The sequence below is a fragment of the Felis catus genome, chromosome X, assembly GCF_018350175.1.
Source record: "Felis catus isolate Fca126 chromosome X, F.catus_Fca126_mat1.0, whole genome shotgun sequence".
NCBI lineage: Eukaryota > Metazoa > Chordata > Mammalia > Carnivora > Felidae > Felis > Felis catus.
The window spans coordinates 12146511-12174414 of record NC_058386.1 but is presented as its reverse complement, the minus strand read 5'-3'; the positions used below and the strand labels follow the sequence as shown (position 1 = coordinate 12174414).

General features: G+C 42.9%; 1 protein-coding gene across 5 annotated transcripts in view; it reads left to right on the top strand.

Moving 5' to 3' along the window:
* Positions 1 to 27904, top strand: part of ACE2 (angiotensin converting enzyme 2) — a 43255-nt gene that overhangs the window by 11536 nt on the left and 3815 nt on the right. For all 5 annotated transcript variants that reach the window (XM_045050306.1, XM_045050305.1, XM_045050304.1 and 2 more), the window contains 13 exon segments: positions 6 to 149; positions 1602 to 1714; positions 3340 to 3445; positions 5915 to 6012; positions 10832 to 11001; positions 13602 to 13828; positions 16171 to 16315; positions 18674 to 18772; positions 19477 to 19599; positions 19993 to 20165; positions 21635 to 21693; positions 25593 to 25693; positions 26928 to 27044. In XM_045050306.1, coding sequence (XP_044906241.1) covers positions 6 to 149; positions 1602 to 1714; positions 3340 to 3445; positions 5915 to 6012; positions 10832 to 11001; positions 13602 to 13828; positions 16171 to 16315; positions 18674 to 18772; positions 19477 to 19599; positions 19993 to 20165; positions 21635 to 21693; positions 25593 to 25693; positions 26928 to 27044 — 1675 coding nt within the window.

Genomic DNA, 27904 nt, shown 5'->3' with positions numbered 1-27904 from the left:
GACAGGCTTGGATGACATCATGGAAAACAGCAAAGACTACAACGAGAGGCTCTGGGCTTGGGAAGGCTGGAGGGCTGAGGTCGGCAAGCAGCTGAGGCCATTATATGAAGAGTACGTGGCCCTGAAAAATGAGATGGCAAGAGCAAACAGTAAGTTCGCTGGTCTGTAGAGATCCTGATGCTCTCTGTGGGGGCTGTGGGCTATTTCTCATGAATTACCAAGCCTGCCCTTTGACAGAAGTGGTATCCATAAATTAGTGATCATCTCCTGAACAAATTCAGGTGATGTGTCTCAAAGAAGAAACTACTAGGGGATAAGGAAAGATGCGCTGACATTCTACAGTTTAAGGAGCTCAGCAATGAGGCTGAACGACAGGACGTCAAACAAATCAGTCGTCTGGGAAGGTATCAGGAACCCAGGCCTTCCTGAAGTAGCCTGGGGATTGAGTAGGGATTCTATTGCTCTGACAGGATGGGAGACAGAGACACTGTCTCTCACCTAAACTCCTATCTGGCTACAGTTGATTTTTAAAGGTCATTTGTGTGTTTAACTCAGGGTGGTGTCCCAGAAAGAAAAAAAAAATCAGATCAATTTAGGCTGGAAACCCATTATGTTCTGCAGTTGTAATTATAACTCAAATCATGTGGTCATAAAAATCTTAACATGGGGCTTAAATTTCCATATCTCCTAACTTATTCTCCTGCCTGAATAATGAGCTGAAGCTATGGCATTACGAGTAACTTTATGCTTTGGTGATTCACTGCCTCCTGGGGTTGAGTAAGGAAGAATTTTTTTTCATCTGTTGTTTCTCAGTGCCTTTCACTGCCACTTAAACTTGTATTCTTAAGCCACAGGCAAGCTGGGACAGCAGCTCATCACCATATCTTTCCATCCAAATATTTCTCTCTCTCCTCTTCCTGATCATCCATTGCCAATGTGCATGTGAAAATAAGAATTTTTGAAATACATCTGCAAACTGTATTGCCTAATATCCTAATGCAAGCCTGTGTTTCCAGATGACGAGATACTACATGACGCACGCAGAGATGTTCTGTGTATACAGATAATCTGCAAACAAACACAGGCCCGCTGTGGCGATGTCTAAGATGAGTTGGTTTACATTTGAAAATAGAAGGCCCTGAACAAGAAGAGAATTTAAAAACTCAAATCCAGTCACATGTTTTAAAGCCAAAGATAGAAACTGAAGTATGGAGACAGTAGAGACCAAGGGTTAGAAGACTCGGAGGGTGCTTTTGCCTCTTCCCAGTCGTGTGACGCTGGACAAACGATTCCACCATCCAGGAACAGGGTGCTAATCTGCATGGTGGGGATTTTAATAATGTCAATCTTGCAGAGTTTCTGTGCTTCTTAGAGGAGGTGATGCATTGAAGAGAGAGCAAAGAGAGAGCAGAGAGCAAGCGCTTGACAGACACCAGCTAGTGTTAGTATTCATTTCATCCCTTTGAGTTGACATTTAGAAGGACAATAAAAATGTGACAGAACTTCGGATTTTTTAACCTCCCACCAAGGCTGATCTACGTATACCGTGCTTTATCTCCTTCTTTCCCTTATGTTCTCTTCCTTCTCCTTTTAAAAAACAGATTATGAGGACTATGGAGATTATTGGAGAGGAGATTATGAAGAGGAGTGGACAGATGGCTATAACTATAGCCGCAGCCAGTTGATTAAAGACGTGGAACATACCTTCACACAGGTAACCAAGGAAGCATACACAGAGACAGATGTAGGGCAGTGTGCGGGAAGAAGGGACAATGACCAAAGGCATTCTGGCTTGTTCCTAATGCAGTAGTTAGCCATTCCCAGGCCTCAGAGTTATGGAATATTAGAGCTTGAAAAGATTTGAAAGAATCATAGGACAGGCCCCATAGATGAGCAGAGTTACTCTGCTTTCCTCTCCTTTTCAGCCACTGAGTGGCCCAGCAATTACCAATAGCAAGGTTATAAGAAGGAGAGATTATCGGATGGAATGGTCTTTGTGAACTACCTGGGACCCACCCTGTCTTACTTAGTTAGCAGCTGTAGGCTTTGCTTCCTTCCTCAGGACAATTGATAGTATTGTTTCCTTACCTTTGACTGAGGGAGCCTTTTTATGGAAGGCAGAGTATCTCATGGACACTTCTCAATGTCTCCCTCTTCCTTCCTTTTGCCCCCCACCCCTCCCCCTCACCCCTGTGCCTTCAAACTTCTTATGCAAACCTACTGTGTCAGAGCCATCGTTAGGCAAAGCAATCAAAAGTGGAAGTTGGGGCAACAACTCCTCAGAAAAGAAATGGGCAAAAGATTTGAGCAAGTACATCCTCAAGGAGATTATATAAATGACAGATAAGCAAGTGAAAAGTTATTAGGGAAATGCAAATTAAAACCATGTTTAAAAACCACCACACACCCACCAGAATGGCTACGGTTAAAAAAGACAGGCATAGCAGGCGCTGGTGTGGGTGTGGAGACACTGCTGATAGAAATGCAGAATGCTGCAGCGGCTGCAGAAAGTGGTTTGGCAGTTCTTAAGAAGTTGAACACGCACTTATCATCCGACTAAGGTGTTCCACTCTTAGGTATCTATATGTGAGAAATGAAAATATAGATCCATACGAAGACTCATACATGAACGTTCATAGAAGCATCATTCACAGTAGCCCCAAACTGGAGACAACCTAGTTGTCCTTCAGCTGCCAAATTGTATCCAAGAGCTACTAAATGAAGCAAACTCTGACGTAATCATACAGTGACATGCTACTCAGTAATAAAAAGAATGAACTACTGATACATGCCGTAGTAACATGGATGAACCTAAAAATCATGCTGAGTGAAAGAAGCCAGATGCAAAAGGTTACATATCACATGACTTCATCTATATGAAATTTCCAGAACAGACAAAACTATAGAGACAGAAATCAGTTCAGTGATTACCTGGGGCTGGGGACGGGAGTGGAATTGACTGCACACAGGCACAAGAAAACGTGTTGGGGTAATGGAAATATTCTAAAACTGGGTAACAGTGATGTTGTCCAATAGCATAAATGTACTAAAACTCATGAAACTGTACATTTAAAAGTAGGTGAACTTTGTGGGATGTAAACGATACTTCAACTTAAAAACAAAGGAAGTAGATAACATATTAAAAATGAATATTTCTTTGCATCTGCTTTCATTTTGGGACCTGTATTCCTCCAGATGTGTTTGTTGCTTTATGCAGTGAAGTTAGTCATCATCCATATCTGGGAAGATATGTCTGAAGAGATTCCTATTTTTAGTGGTAGGGATTGGAAATTGGAAAAGGCTACTCTTGGTCTTAAACTTTCTTCCTGGGCTTTTCAGATTAAGCCACTGTACCAACATCTTCATGCTTACGTGAGGGCAAAGTTGATGGATACCTACCCTTCCCGTATCAGCCCAACTGGATGCCTCCCTGCCCATTTGCTTGGTAAGAAACTCCAGGAACTCTTTGTGTACTTTGTTTTTTGTTATTTCCACCACTAAAGTTGTTGTTTGGAATGAGGCCCAACATAAAACTTTTGGGAAATGTTGCGAATGAAGTTAGTAACATTGTAGAAATCACATTTTGACAGCACTTTATTCAACATAATTATATAACATAAATTGTTCTTTATTGCATCACTTTATTTTACACATGAACGAATATTATGTTGGCCACGATTCAAAGGATAAAGGGATTATTTAACATAACTAGAGAGAGAATTCCAAGTTCAAATGAGAGTGGAAATGGGGAAAATAAGTTTTTCAATTTAAGTTGATTGGCTAAGCTCTTGAGGTGGAATTTGAGATTTTAGTATTATGTTGTCGGAGGAAAGAAGCTTGGTAGGCTGTGGTTGGCCAGGGGTGAAAGAAAGGCTTTTGGAAATTAAGGTATAGCTTGAGTGAAAGCTTCGTAAGTTTATTCTAAACTGCACCAATTACTTTTGCTGCAAAGTACGTGGTTTGGAATCATATGGGTTATGAATGAAGTCTTTGCCATGAAGAAAGATGCCTAACTTAGGAAGAGACTCAATCTTCCAAGAACTTTCTATCCTGCCACAGAGGTTTCATAGACCATGAAAGACCTGGGGCCTTTTATTGAACCTCCTAATTCCCTTCCATAGAGTAGCCATCCTTCCTTCCCCTCTACCACTCCCTAGAAGCCAAGGCCAAATAAAATATTTGTGCTTGAAAAGTTCATGTCATAGATACATAGCATTCCTACCAAGCTAAGTTTCTGCTAGCTAATTCTTCTCAACAGCCTTTAAAGCTCTCTCTTAGCAGGAGAGAATATGGACAAAGGACCCGTGGAGACTTTTTATTCTAAGGCAATATATAAATGCTCTCTACAATGTCTTTGGCAGGCATCCTTCAGTAATTCAGTTTCTGCCTAAACCTATCTAGTGTGATGTGACTCTTCTTTCCAAGGTAGACTAATCTAGTGCTATGTGGCACCAATTATAAGCAAGTTCTGCCTTATGTGGGACTGAATCAACACCCCTCTAATGCCTTCCATTCATTACATCTAATTCCATGGTATGAGGTTATCCAGAATGTGTCCATTCTTCTTCTAAAAGATGGCCTTCTGGATATTTTAAACAACCATCATAAAAGGCACAGCATAGTACCTGGCACAAGAGTATGTAATCAATATATTTTAGTGATATTATTGTTACCATCATCTGCTTCTTTCCAGTTAAATATCCTATAGAGATTTTTAGCCATTCTTTAAAACTCAATTTTCTAATTGTTCTCCCTGGGACAAGCTGTCCTTTGTTGATATCTCTCTTTAAATATCATGCTCAGAACTGAACAATTACTCCAGATGAGGTTTGGCCAGTATTGAGTAAATATGGTATCATGACTTCCTTTGTTCTAGACACTATAATTCTGTTTATTTATCTTGAGATCACATTTGTGTTTTGGAAGCCATGTTATACTGTTTGTTGGGTCTCTTTTGGTCTTTTACATGTTGATTATGTCTCAGCCTGAAGTCACATATTACATATTTTTATAGTGGATACATTTTCCTTTAAGATTTAAGCATTGAACCTTGCATTTATTTCTACTGAATTTTATTGCTTAAAACATGAGTTCATTGAAATATTCTTCATGTTGTTATATTGCCCCATTACTTTGTTGCCAGCATTCTGGTCTTGCTGTTAGATTGACTTTTTCTTTTTTTTTTTTTTTAATGTTTATTTACTTTTGAGGGAGAGAGAGAGAGAGAGAGGCAAAGAGAGCGAGGGACAGAGGATCTGAAGCAGGCTTTGCACTACTACCCATGAACTGCAAGATTACGACCTGAGCCAAAGTCAGATGCTCAACTGACTGAGCCACCCAGGTGCCCTTAGATTGATTTTTTTCTAGATCCATCTTGCCTTTTAGGGTCTCTGGCCTTGGGATCCAATTTAACATTTATTTGTGGAGTTTGAAAAATTACCCAATTAAATGTATTACTGTAGTATAGTGATAAAGGTAGAACTTTGTTACTAGTTAGTAGAGTTGCCTGAATGATGATCCTACATGATCTCTCTTGAGTCCGATATGAGGAACTACTAGTGGTTTAATTTGCAATATTTTGTCCCATAGATGGTGGATATTATCTTTTTCTAATCTATAGTAGCTTTGATGTTCCATACATTTAATACATTGTGCCCTTGAATTGTAATTCGAAATGGGAGAAATAGGGATAATTTCCTGTCATTTTATCCTTTTAGAGGAGATAGAAAAAAGAAGGGAGTGTTGAAAATTTTAAATAGGAGTACGGAAAAAGAGGTAAATGAAGAGAAACTAGATGAAATCTAGAATACTATATGGCCTGTTTGCCAATCCTAAGTTATGCACTGTGTAAAATCAGGTCTATACTTCTGCTGTCTTTGCTATGTATTAACGAAACTTTTTTTTAAAAAAATAGGCGATATGTGGGGTCGATTTTGGACAAATCTGTACCCTTTGACAGTCCCCTTTGGACAGAAACCAAACATAGATGTTACTGATGCAATGGTGAACCAGGTAGGAAGAAGAGGCCTTAAAAACCAAATCTAAATCCTCAACTTCATTTCTTTTTCTGCCATTTTTCTCTTCTTGTCTTTTGCATGTGAAATCATGTAAATAAAAAAATTTTAAGCTAACTTAAATATATTTCTTATGTAGCTTCATGGAAAAGTAATTTACAGTGCCAGTGACGTCAAATACCTTGAATGATAAATACGGTATTGATCTTGCTGAGAGGTGTTAAAAATGGAGACGACCTGGGTTTTCCATTAAGCAGTAAGATGTGGAATTATCAACTGGTTGGCATTACTCTTTCTAGAGTTAGTCACTGCTAAGTAATCAGTCCGTAATCTCCACGAATAGAAAAAATGGTATCATGAGAAGATTTTTGCGTATTTAAAAAATCATTATTGGGGCGCCTGGGTGGCGCAGTCGGTTAAGTGTCCGACTTCAGCCAGGTCACGATCTCGCGGTCCGTGAGTTCGAGCCCCGCGTCAGGCTCTGGGTTGATGGCTCAGAGCCTGGAGCCTGTTTCCAATTCTGTGTCTCCCTCTCTCTCTGCCCCTCCCCCGTTCATGCTCTGTCTCTCTCTGTCCCAAAAATAAATAAACGTTGAAAAATAATTTTTTTAAAAATCATTATTGTTAGAAATATTACAAGAGTCTTTAAAATAATTTTTAAATTACTTTTTTGTTACCATCTTGGCAGAATTGTTTAAGTTCTCTGTGTTTCCTGCCACTGGTGAAGTCATATTATAATGATATTTTTCTTTATTCGGCCAATAGTCTACCTTTTGAGGAAAGAATTTATGATCATACTCCCATTGGCTGTCTAAAATTTCTTCAGAGAGTTGCACCATAATTTCCTTTACTATTTACACATTGCCGGATTTTCCTTTGTAAACAGTTTCAAATCTGTAAGCAACCGTGCGGCAAACATTTTCACATACACAACACGATCCTGGGAAAAAGCCACAACAAAGTAAGAGTGCGAAGCGGCAAGGCCTCCAATCTCCTGCAGCTGTGCTAGGTCCGTTTTGCAGTTGAACAACAGCACAGGCTCATCTTTATGTAGCTCTTTAGCCCATCTATGGGGTTTGTACACCCACCGTCTCTCCTAAGGTCATCTTTACGACAAACCTATGAGACTATCAGGACAGGTATTTTGATAGATCCATGTTGCAGGTGAGGAAACTGAGGCCTGGGGAGATGACTGGCTCAAAGTCACAAAGACAATCAGTGGCAACTAAGGCTTGAACTCAGAACTCCTAATATTTCCAGTTCCATTTTCCATTCTTTCATTGTTCATTTAACAGACGCTAACTGTGCTTACTAGTCTACACTGTTTTGGTATATGTACATCCATTCTGCTTAAGAATGCCGTACCTGATAATACCAATATTGCCTTTAAAGGTCAATAGTGAAAAACATCCGTAGTGTCACATCCTGTTTCAAATCCCCAAGGCTGATAGAAGAGAAAAACCAGACTTGACTGGTCTTTGAGATCAGAGGAAGTTTTCTGTGTCACCAAAAGCGATTCAGGAATTATCCGCCAGTTACACAAACTTTGTTTGCCTGATATGGGCCTTATCTCCAAAGAAGTCCTGGTCAGTTCCCAGAAGAGTTTACTGGATGGCAGACGCTTACTGTTGCCCCTCTCCATTTCCAGAACATTCTGAAAGTTCAAATTCCCATACAAGCTGTGCAGCAAGGCCCGGCTACTTATTGTCTACTTGGTCGCATGCAGGCCTTTTTGGTTCCAAAAGTCCATGAGTCCATGTGCACCTGTTTGTGTCCTCCACTGAGCCCAACACCAGGCCCTCACTCCTTGAAGGAGCTCAGTCAATGATTGTTGGCTTTAGTTGAATAGATTTCTTAGCAAAGAGAAGGTCATTGTTGTTTGTTTATGCTTGGAATATAAAGAATAAAGACAAAAAATATCACGCATAATATATAATATTTGTATTTAAATTTAATATTTGTATTTTCACATTAATATCACTTTAGATCAGTGGTTTATATATTCTACTTTTTCACCTAAGATTAACCTATAAAAAAATCGGTAAAAATTCTTTATAAATTGAATTTATTTAGGTTTTCCATCCCACGAAGACATCATTATTTATTCAACCATTCTGGTGGTGGTTTCCACCTTTTTCTTTTTTTTTTTTTTTTATGATTACTTTTTTTATTATTATTTTAAGGTTATTCACTTTTGAGAGACAGAGAGAGACAAAGCATGAGTGGGGGAGGGGCAGAGAGAGAGGAAGAAATTGAATCTGAAGCAGGCTCCAGGCTCTGAGCTGTCAGCACAGAGTGCAACACGGGGCTTGAACTCACAAACCGTGAGCTGAAGTTGGACGCTTAACTGACTGAGCCACCTAGGCGCCCCTCTACTGATTACTTTAGATCTGTTACATCTCTCTTATATTCTGAAAGTTGGACACTCTTTTTTAGTTGTTAACTCATTTTGGTGGGGTTCCTCCTCAGTAGCATCTTGACAAAGAAGCATAGAAGCATAAAACAAAAGCAATACGAAACAAATAAAAACAACAGAAAGAGTGATTGCATGTCTACATGATATTTTCTGTTTTCCCATTTAATGAGAGTTTGGATGAATACATAGCTCTAAGCTGAAATTAATTTTCCTTCCTAATATTTGAAGTCATGGCTCCATTGTCTTTAGCATACAATTCTAACAGAGGAATACTGATACCCTTTGATTCCATATTGATCTTGCTATCTCAAAGCTTACAGAATCTTTTATTCATCACTGGCATTCTGAAATTCTACAAATATATGCCTTGGTTTGGATTTATTTTATTCACTTCAGTGAATTTATTGGGCTTTTTTATTCTCAATTTGAATGCCATTCAGCTTTGGAAAATTTGCAATTTTTTTTTTTTGTAAAGACCATCATTTTCAATCAGAGGTCCATGGTAATTTTTTTTTTAATTTCCCATTATGCTTACTGAAAACTATATTTTTATTCAACCCTATTCTTTCTGGTTTGATGATCTGGAGGCATTGCCAGGCATGATGGCAGTGGTTTCCAAACTCACTCTAACTGTTCTCTACCTTATGCTATACACATTATCTTCTCATGTCTTTTTTTTTTAATATGAAATTTATTGACAAATTGGTTTCCATACAACACCCAGTGCTCATCCCAAAAGGTGCCCTCCTCAATACCCATCACCCACCCTCTCCTCCCTCCCACCCCCCATCAACCCTCAGTTTGTTCTCAGTTTTTAAGAGTCTCTTATGCTTTGGCTCTCTCCCACTCTAACCTGTTTTTTTTTTTCCTTCCCCTCCCCCATGGGTTCCTGTTAATTTCTCAGGGTCCACATAAGAGTGAAACCATATGGTATCTGTCTTTCTCTGTATGGCTTATTTCACTTAGCATCACACTCTCCAGTTCCATCCACGTTGCTACAAAAGGCCATATTTCATTTTTTCTCATTGCCACATAATATTCCATTGTGTATATAAACCACAATTTCTTTATCCATTCATCAGTTGATGGACATTTAGGCTCTTTCCACAATTTGGCTATTGTTGAGAGTGCTGCTATGAACATTGGGGTACAAGTGGCCCTATGCATCAGTACTCCTGTATCCCTTGGATAAATTCCTAGCAGTGCTATTGCTGGGTCATAGGGTAGGTCTATTTTTAATTTTCTGAGGAACCTCCACACTGCTTTCCAGAGCGGCTGCACCAATTTGCATTCCCACCAACAGTGCAAGAGGGTTCCCGTTTCTCCACATCCTCTCCAGCATCTATAGTCTCCTGATTTGTTCATTTTGGCCACTCTGACTGGCGTGAGGTGATACCTGAGTGTGGTTTTGATTTGTATTTCCCTGATAAGGAGCGACGCTGAACATCTTTTCATGTGCCTGTTGGCCATCCGGATGTCTTCTTTAGAGAAGTGTCTATTCATGTTTTCTGCCCATTTCTTCACTGGGTTATTTGTTTTTCGGGTGTGGAGTTTGGTGAGCTCTTTATAGATTTTGGATACTAGCCCTTTGTCCGATATGTCATTTGCGAATATCTTTTCCCATTCCGTTGGTTGCCTTTTAGTTTTGTTGGTTGTTTCCTTTGCTGTGCAGAAGCTTTTTATCTTCATAAGGTCCCAGTAATTTACTTTTGCTTTTAATTCCCTTGCCTTTGGGGATGTGTCGAGTAAGAGATTGCTACGGCTGAGGTCAGAGAGGTCTTTTCCTGCTTTCTCCTCTAGGGTTTTGATGGTTTCCTGTCTCACATTTAGGTCCTTTATCCATTTTGAGTTTATTTTTGTGAATGGTGTGAGAAAGTGGTCTAGTTTCAACCTTCTGCATGTTGCTGTCCAGTTCTCCCAGCACCATTTGTTAAAGAGGCTGTCTTTTTTCCATTGGATGTTCTTTCCTGCTTTGTCAAAGATGAGTTGGCCATACGTTTGTGGGTCCAGTTCTGGGGTTTCTATTCTATTCCATTGGTCTATGTGTCTGTTTTTGTGCCACCACCTTTTTCTTTATTAAAAATCATTTTCCATGTTGTATACCTTAAATTTATACAATGTTATGTGTCATACATATTTCAACCTTAAAAAACGATAAACAAAAAACCCATTTTAAATGTCATTCTTTGACCTAATTTCTGATAATTTCCTAGGTTAGTTTCCTAGAGACAGGATTACTAAGACAGGGTATAAACACTTTGAAAGCTTGACATGTCCATACATGTTGCTGCCTTCCAGAAAGGTTATGCCTCTGTACATAGCCAAAAGAAAGAATGCTGTTATTTTAATGCTAGAATTAAATGCTGTTCTTTTTTTTGTTTGTTTGTTTTTTCCTTTCCAGAGCTGGGATGCAAGGAGGATATTCAAGGAAGCTGAGAAATTCTTTGTGTCTGTTGGCCTTCCCAACATGACTCAAGGATTCTGGGAAAACTCCATGCTAACCGAGCCAGGAGACAGCCGGAAAGTGGTCTGCCACCCCACAGCTTGGGACCTAGGGAAGGGTGACTTCAGGTAGTGAGGACGATCTGTACACAGCTGATACTAAACTGGGAGACGGTGGAGGCAGGGATGACGACAATTCTGGATTTCTTCTCTGCTTGTCTGAGCACAGAAGAGATGTGTGAACCCTCCTTAAATGAGGGCTCAGAAGTCCATGAGAACACATCTGGACTTTTCCAAGGAAAAGGGGATTGTCAGCAGGCCCTAACTTGAGCTTTAGACAGTTTGCCTCACTTGAAATAATATGCACCCGTTAGAGTTGCATGGTCGTGAGTATGGTGGTGTCCCCGTTAGAAAGATTCGGTGCCAGGATTTACGGAAGATGGACGTGTGAATCAGGCATTATTCCTCCCCTCCACGTTTCCCTCTTGTGAGCGAGACAGGACAGATGAATCAATACGCCGGGATAAAAGAGAGAAAGTGGTACGTGTTATAGGAGAACCGCAGAGAACACTCTCTGGGGAATTGGATGAGCACTGACCACGCCTGGAATGTGTGGTAGGCTCAGACAGGGCTTGGGGGGTGGGGGGACATGTGGATTAGGTTTGAAGATGAGAAGGCTTTGGACAGACAGAGCTGGGAGGACACTGGGCTGGGAGAAAAGCAGCATCAAAATGCAGAGACGCAGGGCCTGCCACTGTGTACTGGAGGCGGCAAGTTAGGCTAGAGTGAAGAAGGCCATGTGAAGAAGGCTCTGGGTGATGTGGCAGAATGTGCCATTGGAGCACGGGCACTCGAATCCGAGCTGTGTCACTTAGTGACGAGGCGGCCTTGGGCAAGGCATTCAACCTTCTTGGGTTTCAGTCTCCTTATCTATAAAGTGGAATGGTAACGCCCAGGTAGCAGGTTGGCGAGTGTCTTAGGCTGGGTTTCCCAGCTTGAGATGAAGGTTCTTGTCCGGGCGCTTCACCGAAGGACAGCCATGAGGCAAAGGGGAGTGAGGGAAGCAGGGGGGAGGGGGAAAGAGTTAAGTAAGGATGTGGTCTCTGCTAGACACTTGGCCTCAGCCTGATCCCACGGGGCTCTCCGCACCCTGATTTGTACCACGGTTGGTCACTCGTTGAGAAAAGAGGACTGGCCTTTTGTACCCCCACATTAGTCAGTCACTGGCTGAGGACTCCGGAGCGTGGGAAGACCTCGTCTCCTGGCTGAGGCACCTCTCGTTCAGCCAAAGGCAGCGCAGGAGGAAGCAGCTGCTGGCTTTTCGCAGATATGACTCAGGCAAAACGGGAGATGGGTGGGTCTGCCTGGTCGAGCTGGTCCGGGAGGCCCCAGCGGCATCCCCCAGAGTCAGGTTTGGCAAGGCTTTTCCATAAAGGGTCACACGGTAAATAGTGTAGGCTCTGCAGGTCTCTGTTGCGACTACTTGGTTCTGCCCTTGTGGCATCAAAGCAGCCATAGATAACACATAAACGGCAGTGGCTGTGTTCCAGTAAAGCCTTATTTATCAAACCGGTTTACTGACTCCAGGACTAGAGTGAGGCTTAAAAATGCCCGAGTATATTCGCGTTTCCCAGCACATGCTCTTAGGTACTGAAGACGTTAGGTATATAGCAGCTATTCTCACCGTTGTTTCACAAGAGAATAGAGGAAAAACCGGGTTAGAAAAGTAGGTCACAGTGGGCTGTATTAAGGAGTTTGGGTTTATTCTTGACCAGTGGGGGGGACTTAAAGGGTATTTATCAGGAGGCTGACATGGTCAGAGTGGTAAGAAAATTAATTTGGGAACCTACGGAAGCATGCCCCCTGCATCCCCCCGAATGAGACTGCTCTTGCCGAGTTGGGCAGGACCACTACCTAATTGCCAGATGCAGTCCTGATTTCACTGGGCCGCTGCAGCCATAGGCAATGTCTACAGGTTGTGTTTGAAATGCTGTTCTACGTTGGCTTCTGCACTGTCATTCGGAAGGGGACTCCCTGCTCTGTCTTCTCTGAATCAGCTTCCTCTCTCTGCTCTGTACGCACAGGGACCTCCTAGGGCTTGGTTTTTGGCCCTCTTTCTTTGCCGTTCTATACCTGCTTCATGGGCCATTCCATTATGCCCTGTCTTATGTGCTAATAACTCCCAGTTATCAGTTTCCAGCCCCTTCTCCTACTCTTTCTCTATCTTGGCTCTACCAAACTGCTTGCGGTGCCCTGAATGCTACGCTCTTTTCTCAAGGCTTTCTCACTGAGCACTTCCAGGAGTATCAACCTCTTGTCCCTCCCTGCCGTTTGTCTACCTGGCAAACTTCTGCATGTTAATCAAGGTCCAGGTTGCTCACTGCATCCTCAGTTATGACCTTCTTGGTGCTTCTAAGAGACCATGCCTGCATTCACTTATTGCTATGCCCAAGGCTATGCCTTGCTTAGAGTATTTGCCTGAGAGTTTTTGTACCAGAGGTCTCCGCTTATCTTTCTATTAGTCTGTGAGCAACAGGATTCAGCCCTGCTCATAACTTTATATTAAAAACCTTGTTCAGTTTCTAGGACACCAGAGGTAGGTCCTCAAGACTCATTGGTGAACAAACCTTGGAAGGATGAACCATGCTACCCAAATCCTCTACTGCTCTACTGTGCTGATTAAATTAAATTCATTGAGATTCATTTTAATCTTGCCTATTTTTGTGCAGGATCAAGATGTGCACAAAGGTGACGATGGATGACTTCCTGACGGCCCATCACGAGATGGGACACATCCAGTATGACATGGCATATGCCGTGCAACCCTTCCTGCTAAGAAATGGAGCTAATGAGGGGTTCCATGAAGCTGTCGGGGAGATCATGTCACTTTCTGCGGCTACACCCAACCATCTGAAAACCATTGGTCTTCTGTCACCTGGTTTTTCTGAAGACAGTGGTATGGACAGTCTTTTCATGGCTTGTTTCGGGGATTCCTTTGTCTGATGTAGGCAAAGGTATTTATTATCGTATATGACATATATTTAGTTTTTGCCACATGAAGTATATGACATATATGGGTAACTGGGAATTGCTACTGGTAAAAACATTTTTTAAAGTGTATGTCACAATAAGCCAACTTGTGGTTTTAGATCTTTGAGAATGGCATAAGGTAGGTAACTGAATAAATGGTCTTGGGACTCTGAGAAGCATCTAACAGGGGGAAAAAAGATGCTAAAACAGGCCCACAGAACTGAAATGGCTTAGCCAAGGTCACACAACTTATTAGTGTCAGAGTTCTGACTAGATCCCTCTGCTTCTAGGTAAATACTCAAAATGTGAGAGCTGGAACATTCTGAAAACCATTTTGCAGAGGCAGCAAACTGAAGACAAGAGAGGGAAAGTAACTAGCCCAAGGTCAAAAAGCAATATAGCAGAACCAGAACCAGAGCCCTAATCTAAAGCTTTTCCCATAATACTCTACAAAACAGAGTGTGACCTGAAATTTGAGAGCTCTTAGAGAACAGGTGGTGGCATATCGAGATTGGGGGGACTGAAAAGTTTTGTTTCTCTAGCTGAGCATGAATCTGTCCCTGTAACATCCTCTCAGATCCACGCTATCCTTTGACATCTTTGCCCAAGGCAGCCTGTTTCTCTATGGATAGATGGGACTTGATGGCACATGACGAATGTTCGTGAGATCCAGATTCTCCAGTAAAGATGCCAGGGCTTTCGATCCTTCCTCATAAAAGGAGGATACTTAGAGCCAAATACATTCTCTTCTGTAGATTTCTCTGCCCTCATGTTAGCTATTTGGTTCACAACATCAGCTCCACTGGCTGGAACGTTTGGTCAATGAGGTCAAGGTCCTGAGCTCCATCCTTGTGGGGGCAATTCGCTGTGCCTTGGTTTCTGGCTCCAGACTTTGGTGATCTCATGAGGGCTTGGGCGGTCAGTGTAAAGCCATCATCGTGTCTGAAAAAATTACTGTAAGCACCGACCCAGTGGGTAATAGACAAGTAGCAGCATCCTCCCATGAGGGGAGGAAGTTCACGGCAACCACACCTGTTGCCTAATTTTAAAATAGAATTAGTAAGTCAATTAACAGACAATTATTTGTTTTTATCATTTTTAAAATATTCTCTGACAGCAGGCGAAGACGACTGAATCACTAAGAATTGTACTAGATACAGTTAAGCCACTGGCTTGAAAAACTCTTCCTTCCTTTGGCTCTGCCCCTGATCTGTGAATGATGTTAAATAAATTCCTTCATTACTTTTCTCCCTCCGTCCTTCCCTTTTTCTCACCTCCTTTCTTCTTCCAAAAATATTTACTGAGTATACCATGTGCAAGGCATTTTTCTCAACACTAGAGATACAGTGATGTGCCAAGTAGATACTATCCCCCTGCTTGCATTTCACTGAGCTTCATTTGTACACTAGGGATGAGCTCTACTGCTTTTTTTACATCACTGAATAAAGGATAAATGAGATCACATAATTTGTTAAAGCAGTTTTAACTGAGGTAAAGAAGATGTCAGTGCATTTAATGTGTACTGTACTTCTGATTATCGAGTGGATAGTTTCTTCTAGGGAGGTTCTTTTTTGTTTGCTTTTTTCTCCCCTGGTTTACTGGCTTTTGGCCACATCTGTTTAATATTTGTTTATTTAACAAAGACTCAGAGAGGGTATCATGTAGGAGACACTAGGCTAGGGATACAGTCTTGCATGAGACATTAACAGTCACTGCCTTCATGGAGCTTAGATGACAGTGGATGAAATAGCCCTACTTAGCTCTGATAAGAGGTATTTAAGGAAGGCAATTGACACTAATGAAAAAATGAGGATTACAGGTTGCTTGCGGATTCTTCTTACCTGTTCTGTCCAAGTCTTCACCCTCTTCCAAGTCCCTTAGCTGAGAAAATGAATGTAGGGGCCCCTGGGTGGCTCAGTCAGTTAAGCGTCTGACTTTGGCTCAGGTCATGATGTCACAGTTTATGGGTTCGAGCCTTATATTGGGCTCTGTGCTGACAGCTCAGAGCCTGGAGCCTGCTTCGGATTCTGTGTCTCCCTCTCCCTCTCTGCCTCTCCCCCACTTGCACTCTCTCTCTCTCTCTGTCAAAACTAAACATTAAAAAAAGAAAGTGAATATATACATATTATCATGTCCACTGTCAATATTTCTCACATCATCCTTACTGTAAGTATATCTTGAGGAATAATATCTTGAGACTGGGAAATTAACACAAAACACCACTGTCGTCCTCATGTTAATATTTATCCTTTTCCATTTTACTTTCAGAAACAGAAATAAACTTCCTACTCAAACAAGCACTTACAATTGTTGGAACGCTACCGTTTACTTATATGTTAGAAAAGTGGAGGTGGATGGTCTTTAAGGGTGAAATTCCCAAGGAGCAGTGGATGCAAAAGTGGTGGGAGATGAAGTAAGTCAATGAATATGGAATCGTAAGATGGTTTCTCATGAGTTTGCCACTTATCTAAAAGCATTTGACTGGTCTGTATACACACACACACACACACACACACACACACACACTGCCTCCTTTTTATTTTTTATTTTTAAATGTTTATTATTTTTGAGAGAGAGAGCGCGAGTGAGTGGGGAGGGGCAGAGAGAGGGGCAGGGGGACAGAGGATCCTAAGTGGGCTCTGTGCTGACAGCAGCCAGCCCGATGAGGGGCTCAAACTCACAAAATGTGAGATTAATACCTGAGCCAAAGTTGGACGTTCAACCAACTGAGCCACCCAGGAGCCCCTCCTTTTTATTTTTTAAGTCCCCATTTGGGTGCTTTCTCCTCAGATAACATTTCCTTGGCTCTGCCCTCCCCCAAGCAGGATCAGGTGACACAACTTCTCATGCTGTATCTTCTTAAGGGCTGGGTCACCCATTAAACTGTGCTATTTTAGGCAAAGCACTGGAGATCCAATGCTGATCATTTCACATGTTCTCCTTGACTTCAAAGAACTTTTTTTTACTCTATAGAGGGATGTGGGAAATGAAACCATGGCAACATGGGTGTAGGGGGATCCATGAGCATCCAAGGCAAGATCCAGAGGCCAATCTGGTGGGTCAGATGGGGAGAGGCATCCAAGTTGAGCTTTGAAAAGGAGGCGAGGGCGCCTGGGTGGCGCAGTCGGTTAAGCGTCCGACTTCAGCCAGGTCACGATCTCGCGGTCCGTGAGTTCGAGCCCTGCGTCGGGCTCTGGGCTAATGGCTCAGAGCCTGGAGCCTGTTTCCGATTCTGTGTCTCCCTCTCTCTCTGCCCCTCCCCCGTTCATGCTCTGTCTCTCTCTGTCCCAAAAATGAATAAACGTTGAAAAAAATTTATAAAAAAAAAAAAAGAAAAGGAGGCGAGAGTTAACCAAGTGTATGTGGAAGGAACAGAGAGAATTCCAGGCCAGCAAGAGCCTGGCACTTTTGGGCAACAGATAGTGGTCCCTTTTCAGTAGTTTTAGCACTACATTCTTCATCACTGTAGCCCAAGTCTCTTGCACAGTGCCTGGGACACACAGGTATGAGCTAATGGGTTTGGGATGAAAGAATTACAAAAGAGGACAGATGTCAAGGAAGGAAGGAAGGAAGCAAGCAAGGAAGAAGGAAGGAAGGGAAAGAGTCTTCTCCCCAGTCTCTATTAGTCAGACTCCTGTCCATTATTTTGCTTTGTTTTATTTGTCTTTAAAACAATATTTTAAAGCAATCTCTACTCCCAATGTGGGGCTCAAACTCATGACCCCAAGATCAAGAGTCAGATGCTCTACCAACTGAGCCATCCAGATGCCCCCTTATTTTTCCTTCTTGTGGTGAAGATCTACCTATATAACACTCAGTCCCATACCCGTAAGCTTCAGTCAGTGGCACTCTTCTGCCAAGATTCTCTGTGAACATAAATCCTACTTGGGTGGAAAGGAGGCAGCAGTGATAATAACTGTTTCTAGCATTTGGGTGTTACCGAAATTGTGTCTGTAATCATCCCACAATCAGAAAGGACAAATGTATTAAGATTAAATAATGCCAAACACATGGTTTCCCTACCTTTTTCCTGATTGAATTGCTTTTGATCCCTCTTAAAGGTTTATTTTGAAAGATAAATGGAACCAGAACCTTAAACTCCTTCATTATGCACTAATTACTCCACTAATTCAACAAATATACACGCACTTTTTCCTTAGCATTAGGCACCGTGTTTGACACTGGAGCCAGAATAGATAACTGAGATAGCCCCGCGCTCTAGGAGCTCAAGTCTCTAGGGCAAGAAGGAGCTGTATGTGAATAATGATAAAACAGAGAGCGAAATGTCAAAGGAGCACAGCTAGAGAAGGCTAAGGGAGCTGGAGGGGGTTCACTGTGCTGGCAGGTGGGTGCGATCAGGAGCAGACGTTCGAGCTAGAAGAAGAGGGGGCGTTCGAGCTAGCCTTGAAGAATAACTAAGATGTCAATTTTACAAAATTCTGTTTCCCAAGGACACATAAAATGTGGTGCCAAAGAGGGATTATTAAGACTTTCGCTGTACATTTTCAGCCATGCAATGCACTTTACTAAATTGGTGCTTTGAAGATGCAGATCTTTTCCAGTGGTATACCCTGGATGGATGGATTAAAAAAAAAGGAAGAAATAACCACATAAGGGCTTTATTCTGTAATTTTTTAGACTCTTTCCGTTTCACCTGGCAACCAATTCCAGTATAAATACTACTGGCTGCTGAAATCACACTGACTGCATCCAACTGTACCTTCTCGTGATGAGTGACCCACGGCTAATCTATCTGTTTTTTACCCCAAAGGCGAGAGATAGTCGGGGTGGTGGAGCCTGTGCCCCATGATGAAACATACTGTGACCCTGCATCTCTGTTCCATGTTGCTAATGATTACTCATTCATCAGGTAAATGACAGTTTTCTTCTGACTGTTTAACTTCCAGGGTTTGTGGACAGCTGTGCTAATGGCAAAGAAACAGGGACCTCTGAAGTATGACTCTTTCTACCTACCTTCCCCCTAGAACCTCAAAACAGATCATCAATTTCAATTCAATTTAATGCAATATGATTTATTGGGTCCAATAAAACTTGTGTGAGATCTTTTCTCCACCATGAAGGAATTTATAGTATCCTTGGGGGAAATAAAATTATCTTTGTTTGTCTTCTTGTTGCTGGCAGTGTTCAGGGTGATTGCAATAGAGTATTTTTAATGTGAAGTCTAAAAACCTATGTTCTTCACCTATAAGCCCCAGATCTTGAATTTGCTGAACGTCAGTTTCTTCATTTGGAAGGTGAAAATAATATTATTGACTTGCCATAAGGATTGCTTGGCATTATTTATATGAAAGGGCCATCAATATGTAAAACACGATACAAATGTGAGCTGACATTTAACAAAATAATACTGCCTTTTAAATCAGCTGATACCTAAATACAGGTAGGTTATGATGAGTCTGTAGGGTTCATATTTGAGTCTTTCTGGAGAAAGAGGTTGGACCAGTATCTCTTTGGTTAATAGAGCCTCAGAATTTCAATATATGCCCTGATCTATGAATCTAGCGAAGGGACTAAACACAGGACTGCTCTCTTGTGTCTTTGTCTACTTTACAGATACTACACAAGGACCATTTATCAATTCCAGTTTCAAGAAGCCCTTTGTCGAATAGCTAAACATGAAGGTCCCCTGCACAAATGTGATATCTCAAATTCCAGTGAAGCCGGGAAGAAGCTGCTGTAAGAAATACTGCAAAATGCTCCCCAATATTACTCACTTTCATGCCTATGTTTGAATTTGATTTCCTTGTACTAAAAAGAAAATGTTTGGCCTCAAAATGTCCTCATCCACAAATTAAATGTTTCTTTTATGGTCACACAGGAACCTAGGCCTTGTGATGGTTGGACAGTCTACCTCCTCTCTCCACATCATACCTCCAGAGCCCCCTTTGTATTAATTGGAAGGAAAGACATCGAAGGATGAATACATCCGTTAACCCACCTTATTTTCTTACCAGCCAGGAGCAAACTTGGCCAAGCCAAAGAGGAGAAATGATAGATCATAGTGTAAATATGTGTACATCTGAAATCCCTCTAAAATCCCTGAGCCCACCCTCTTGTTTTTTCATGTAGCCAAATGCTGACCCTTGGAAAATCAAAGCCCTGGACCTTAGCATTGGAACATGTTGTAGGAGAAAAGAAAATGAATGTAACACCACTGCTCAAGTACTTTGAGCCCTTGTTTACCTGGCTGAAAGAGCAGAACAGGAATTCTTTTGTGGGATGGAACACTGACTGGCGTCCATGTGAGTACATCGAGTTGACGCATTGCAAATGACTCCCTTTCTGCTTCCCCTAGTCTCCTCTGGCCCATCTCATGGGGCTACGACACAGCTGAGTATGTCTTCCCTCTGTGTAGACCCTGCTTCTGACCGTGCTGTGGTGGCAGCTGCCATTTTATTGGGGAGGAAACACATTTGTTGAGCACCTACTATGTATGTGGCATGATGACAACTACACACGCCGTGCGCGCGCACACACACACACACACACACACACACACACATTTTCTCTCTTTCTCTTTTTTGATACTATTCTTCCTTTCTGATCTTATATTCTAATAAATTTTGCCTCCTGCTCATTTTGTGTCCACTGTTCATTCTTCGAAGCGGCGAGACAATGATCCTGGGTATTGTAAAAAATCCTGCAGCAGCAAGATGGGCTAGGTCTTGGGAATAGTTTCTCCACTGGAAAGTTCCTTCTCTCTCTTTCTCTTTCAAGTCTGCTTCATTAGCCCCATATTTAAAATAAAAGAGTATAACTGTCCTCAACCCACTGCAGTTGAATCCTGCTCTTAAAAGGCAAATATTTTTAAAATCAATTTTAATGTTATTATCTCTTCTTTCTGGCAGTTACTTTCATATTTCTGAACCTTTTGTTTATATTATTTCTTCACTGGTCAGTTTTAGATGTGCCCTTCTGCCTGCTCTTCACCCCCCTTCCTCATTTTCCCAGTAAAAGTTTTAATAATGGTTTTACAAGAAACTCTCAGTATTTGTATCATAACGCCCGAAGAACCAAGTAATACTCTATTTTAAATCCTGTCTTAGGTGACTTTTTGTTTGTCCTGGAGGTTCTACCGCCTTATTTGCTTCGTGTCTAATTTGCTATCAACGTTGCATTTCTCTTTTCCAGAGAGTCCAACATGCCTGTTCTGTTCAGTCCCATTGGTTCCCTCAAGACTCTCCTCTCAGAGTCCTACGTTCTTCTCTCTCAGTCGGGACCACGGTTTCACCCCGAGTCATCCGTCTTTTCGCTGCTTTCGTGGGTTGAATCCACTGCTTCCTGGATTCCATGTCTTCTTTCTTGGATCTCCTCTTGTTGGGCTGCAGCAAGAGCTTCCAAGTGACTTTCTAAGCAAGAGCACATGGGATGGGACGATCCGCTGTGCCCCAACGTGGCTTTAACCGTGCCTCCGCTTCCATTGCCCTTGTTTTCAGTCTGATCTCTTGTTCCCACCCCTGAGCCTCTCCGGGATTCTCTGGGACTTTGTGGCTCTGTACTGCCTCTGCGTACACATTAGGCCCTGGCTTCCTGACCCTTGAGAAAGCACTTAACACTCCTCCATGACTTCTCATTTTCCAAAAGTGTATTTACACCTATTAAAAAAATTCCCTTACTGTCACTTTAGTGGAATCTTGGGAGGGGAAGGAAATAAATGCACGTGGTCAATCTGTCATCTGTAACCAACTGTCTATGATTTCACTTTAATCAGATGCTGACCAAAGCATTAAAGTGAGGATAAGCCTAAAATCAGCTCTTGGAGACGAAGCAGTGAGTATTCTGGACAGTGTGTCCATTACTTCTTAACGCACTCCTTTAAATGGGGCCAATAAGCCCCTTCCCTGTGGTCTAAAAGAAGACAGGCCACATGTTTCTCTTAAAAACTATAAGCTCCAGTTTCTGGATTTCAGCTCTCGGTGTTGTTTTTTGTTTTTGTTGTTGTTTTAGTAACACAGTCCTTATTGGATTGATCATGTCTACTTTTTCCTGGTTATTTTCAAGGTGTTATGAAGATCAATGAGAAAACATCCAATCTTAAATATCAAATGTCCACCCTCTTAATTCACTCTTATCACCATTACTTGTACTTGAGGAAGAGGACAAGGTTATATTTTAAGAGATTGTTTTTAGAAGTAGTGTACATAGTTTTGCTTTGTTCTGTTTTAGTTAATCATCCATATTCTGGAAGCTTGTTAATAATGCAGAATCTGGGGCACCTGGGTGGCTCAGTTGGTTAAGCGTCCGACTCTTGATTTCAGTTCAGGTCATGATCTCACAGGTCAGGCCCTGTGCTGACAGTGTGGAGACTCCTTGGGGTTCTCTCTCTGCCCCTCCCTACTCCCGCACTCTGTCTCTGTCTCCCTCTCCCTCTCCCTCTGCCACTCCCCTGCTCATGCGTGCACTCTCTCTCTTTCTCTCTCAAAATAAGTAAATAAACATTTTTTAAAAATGCAGAATCTTAGGCTCAAACCTTGGACCTTCTTAATCCAAATCTGCATTTTCACAAGCCCCCACATGGTTTGTATACATAAGACTGGGACGCTCTGATTTGTAACACAGTTTCTCAAACCCGGCTGCACACTGGAGTCATACAGGATGTTCAAAAAATGTTAAAGCTCGAGTCCCACTCCCAGAGACTCTGACTTACTGGTTCTGGGGCGTAGCATCAAGGGGTGGACATCAAGCATTTTAAAAGCCCCCGACGTGATTCTAATTACAGCCAAAGTTGAGAACAAGTGATGTAGAGCTGCATTTGGGGACAAGCGAGATGTTTGACGGAAAGCCAAATTACTTATGCCTGCGCGCAAATTCCTTTCAGCGGCTCTTGGTCAGCTGAGCACCTGTCTCAGAGCCAGTCTGAGGAAGCGGTGGCTTTGACTGGGAAAAAGGAGAGGAGAGGGTAGTCCCAGGCGGATGGGGAGCACGGGAGGCCGTGCAGGATGAGGGGATGGCCGGGGACTGCTGGATGGAGCAGTCCAGGGCACTGTAGAAAACTGTGACTTGCATTGGACATATCTCATAGAGATTGCATTTCTACCCCCCTTACTTTGCCTGACAAATTAAATACTGCGCAAGGCTCCCCGGTAGTTGCAGGGTAATTTTCATGGATAAACAAGACATCTAAATACAAATAACACAGGAGTAAAAAATCAATCTTTAAGAAAGAATCAAAATAGAGGTGCACCACTTCCCAAACTTTAAATATTCAAATTCCTATTCCTTAGCCATTGTTGACTATCAATGGGATTATTTCTCTGTCATCTTTTTAGTAGCTCTTCCTTGGCCTAATACATTTTAATTACTTATCTTTTTAATATGTTTGTTTTTTTAAAAAAATTTTTGAGAGAAAGAGGGTGTAATTGAGCAAGGGGCAGGGGGGGGGCAGAGGGAGAGAAGTGGGGCTCACCCGAAGCAGGGCTCCAGCTCACCCAAAGTGGGGCTCGAGCTCACAAACCACAAGATCATGACCTAAGCCGAAGTCAGATGCTTAACCGACTGAGCCACCCAGGTGCTCTAATAACTTGAAAGGATCCAGGAAATCAGGATCCTTTTCAGTTACCGTATCTTCTTGGTGTTTGTCCCCATGTTCTCTTTCAATGCAGTGAGGGATTGGTAAATGGTCTTCAGAGGGGTTGATGGTGTGACGTTGTGAGGCCGGTTCACTGAGAACCAGGCTGCTTTGATGAACCCAGCCCCACACTTGAGCACACCTGCATATCAGGGCCGAAATATCAGCCCAGTTCAAGTGGTTGCAAGGACAAGTCCAACTGGATCCTTGGCATTGAGAACTCAGCCTTTAATTTTTTTTAATATGGCAATAGTAACCAGAATATTAATTATTCTGTACCGCTATAATAATGTTGATAACATCATCATTACTTTCTTTTAATGGCTATTTATGTTTGTGGTAGAGACACACACAGTGAGAGCAGGGGAGGGGCAGAGAGAGAGGGAGACACACAATCTGAGGCAGGCTCCAGGCCCTGAGCCGTCAGCACAGAGCCTGATGCGGGGCTCGAACTCCCGGACCGTGAGATCATGACCTGAGCTGAAGTCAGACGCTTAACCGACCGAACCACCCAGGCGCCCCACATTATCATTACTATTAAAGCAGCTTTTCTACCTGAGTGGTATGAAGCTGAAGTTAATGTAACAGTTCTTTTGTGAAAGTTGTCATTGTTTTTTTCTAAAAGGGAAGGAAAAGAGGCAAAATGTGTGCCATTCATTGATCTCTACTGCCAGCTACTGGAGGAAAGAGTGAATGCTTTTTTTTTTTTTCTTTTTCTCAGCAAATTTTCGCGGGCTATGTAAATACACCAGCTCTTTGTTTGGCAGTGAAAAACAAGAACAAATTACCTTGTGTGCAAGAGTAATTTTTTTCCTTTAAATTTCAAGTTTCTTTTTCTTTTATACTTGTGCATATCCGAGAACTTACTATAAAAATAGTAAAAGCTCTGCATATTTTTTGGCAATATGTGGGCATTTTTTCTTTTTCCTTTTTTAAAGTATTTATTTATTTATTTTGAGAGAGGGAGGGAGGAAGAGAGAGAGAGAGAGAGAGAGAGAGAGAGAATCCCAAGCAGACTCCATGCTTCACAGAGCCCAACACAGGGTTTGATCCCACGAACCCTGGGATCATGACCTGAGCCAAAATCAAGATTTGGACGCTTAACCGACTGAGCCACCCAGGTGCCCAATATTTTTTCTCTTTTAAATTTATTTTTTTATTTCTTTAAAAAAACTTAAAAAAATTTTTTAAGTTTATTTAGAGAGAGCACGAGGAGGGGAGGGGCAGAGAGAGAGGGAGGGAGAGAGAATCCCAAGCGGGCTCGGCAGCTGTTAGCGTAGAGCACGGGTTGGGGCTGGACCCACGAACCACGCGATCATGACCTGAGCTGAAGTTAAGAGTCAGACGCTTAACCGACTGTGCCATCCAGGCGCCCCAAATTTATTTTTTATTTCAGGTATAATTAACATACAGTGTTATATTAGTTTCAGGTGTACAATACATGGATATTTATCAAAGCCCACAACTCTCACTACTCCCATCTATAAACCTGCCCTCAGGATGTTTATTTCAGCTTCTATCAAACTGAAGTAAAAGGATCCATGAACGTAGTCCTTGAAGCACGTGGGCACCAGACCAGCAACATTAGCAGAACCTGGGAGCTTGTTAGAGATGCAAATTCGTGGGTCTCCTCCCGGACTTTCTGAAGTAGAAACCCAGAGGGCAGGGCCCACTATTCGGTGGTTTAAGTGGTTTTCAGTGGTTTCACAAGCCTTCCAGGTGGTGCCGGTGCACACAAAAGTTCGAGGTCACTGGCTTAATGAATAGCAAGATTCTCTGGAGTGGTAGAAAATTTAAAAATAATGCTTTTGGGGGTGCCTGGGTGGCTTAGTCGGTTAAGCGTCCGACTTGGCTCGGTTCATGATCTCGCGGTTCGTGAGTTTGAGCCCCGCATCGGGCTCTGTGCTGACAGCTCAGAGCCTGGATGGAGCCTGCTTTGGATTCTGTGTCTCCCTCTCTCTCTTCTCCTCCCCCACTCACGTTCTGTCTCTCAAAAATAAATAAACATTTAAAAAATCTTAAAAATAATGCTTCTGGAATGTCAAGTTTTGAATGTATCCTATGATCCCTACTGAGCAGTGTTTTTCTTTTGAAATTGCAGTATGAATGGAATGACAATGAAATGTACTTGTTCCGGTCATCTGTTGCATACGCCATGAGAGAATATTTTTCCAAAGTCAAAAACCAGACGATTCCTTTTGTGTGAGTTGATTTGCTGTGCTCTCAAGTTACTCCAGTACTTGTCTTTCTCTTGGGTCTGAGATGATATTATGCTTAAACCTTCATTCAAGTAAAATTAATAACTAACAACTTTGCAACTTCTCCGATGTCCTGGAATTTGGGCCACTCTATTCAGGGATGATTGTGACTTACTTGACTTACAGATCGCAAGTGCACTGTTCTCTTTCCTCCTCCCCTCCCTTGCTCTCTCCACCTTTCCTTTCCCTTTCCGTTCACCAAACGGTCCCTCCGCCCTCAGCACTGAAAGAAAGGTGGACATCTCTACTTTCATTGAACTTGGATTCTAACGCTTATGTTTTCTGTGTGTGTTAAACAATCAGCAAAACATGTAGGTGAAATATAGCACACTTAGACAGTGACAAGCTCCAGGGAGAAAACTACAACACACCGGGGGCTACGGAGTGCTGGTGTGTGTGTGTCTAGAGTTCAGCTTTGCCTGCAATGGTCAGAAAAGGCCTCGTTAGTATTTGAGCGAACACCTACGGCAAAGAGAGCACCTGCGATGCAGACAATGGTGAAAATAGCGGGTGGAAAGATTCTGAGGAACGAATATCCTCGTCTGTTGAAGGAACAGCAAGGAGGCCAGTGGGGCTGAGGCAGTGAGCTAATAGAAGACCAGTCGAAGGCGTGGCCAGGGCAGGAGCGGGCACAGGGAAAGGGAGAAGAAAGTTAGCGTGGGCCTCATAGGCCATTCCAAGGACTTCGGCTTTTTTCTGAGTGAGAAGGGCTCAGAGCCACAAGATCTGCCTTAGGCTTTGCCGGGATCACCGTGGCAGCCGGTGGGTGGGGTGGGGGGGCACAGTCTTGTCACGCTGTACTATAAAGCCCAGTCGTTCCCCCCAGCGGTTCGTGTAGTGGGAGAGGTTTTGCTGCGTGGAGCAGGCCAGAGGACACGGACGCACCGCCTCCGTTCACGGTGCTGAGCCATCGCTGTTCACCACGGTGTCTATCACAGGCCCAGGTTGCCCGTCCGTCCGGACTGGCTCACCTGCCGCTTTTCAGCTTGAACGTTTTCTATCATTGAAAGAAAATTCAGCTCTGGGACGGTGTCAGAATAGTGCCTAGACTGTGTCGTCACAACTTATGTCATGGAGTTCATGTGCTTTGGGCAGTGTTCACCGGCAGGAGAAGCCCCCATTGTCTGTATTGTGTCCTCTGGGCCACAAGGGAAGATGTTTCTTTTGTTTCTCCGCAGGGAGGATAACGTGTGGGTGAGCAATTTGAAACCAAGGATCTCCTTCAACTTCTTTGTCACTGCATCGAAAAATGTGTCTGACGTCATTCCTAGAAGTGAAGTCGAAGAGGCCATCAGGTGACTTTACTTGCCGACAAACTACCTGAGGGTGAGGGGCTAACAAGTGTGAGCACAACAATAGCGAGTGGGTTAGTGTGCTCTTACTGTGTGCCAGGCGCTGCTCTGACTCATGTCGAGCTTCAAATCTTGGGGGTTAATTCCAGAAGGATCGCACAGCTAGGGACTTCTCTTGATGGGGGCCCTTCAGCAGCATTTGCGTGTAACTAGTTTATTTGGGAGGTGACCTCCAGAAGCTCTGAGAAAGAAGCGTGCACAGGTGACAGAGCATGGAAGGAAAAGAATAAATGACATGTTATTGAGCAAGTGGCCACTGTGGGCAGCTCGAGCTCCATTCTGCCGGGGAATTCTGGGAGACCGAGCAGAGTGTACACCTGAATCGTCCCCCCCGCGCTGGGGTATTTATTTACCACCTTCCCCTGGTCGTTGGTTGAGAGAACTGCTTACAGGTGACATGACTCCCCAGCATTTCTGGCCTGCGGGCCGGGCAGCACGTTGTGGCCTGAGAATGCTCTCGGGCAAAGGCCGCAGGTACTGGCTGAAGAAAGTCCGGCCTGCATGCATGGAACATGGTGAAGTGCAGAAGGGACACGGACACATATTGCCATCACTTGCTATAGGGACTTGGATGAAGGAATCATTTAAGTAGGCCGAGTCTGAAAGAAGGTAGGCAAGAATAAGATTCCTTAGGCATTGGTTAGCCTCCACACTAGGAGATGGACTTGCTGTGGGCGCTGAGCGTCTAGAAGGAACGATATGCCCCATGTGCCTCATCTGTGTCACTAAAAAAAAGGCTAAGGCACCTACTTCTGTGGGGGAGCTCGCTAGGTGGCCCCCTTGAGCTGCTGCTCATCTTTGGA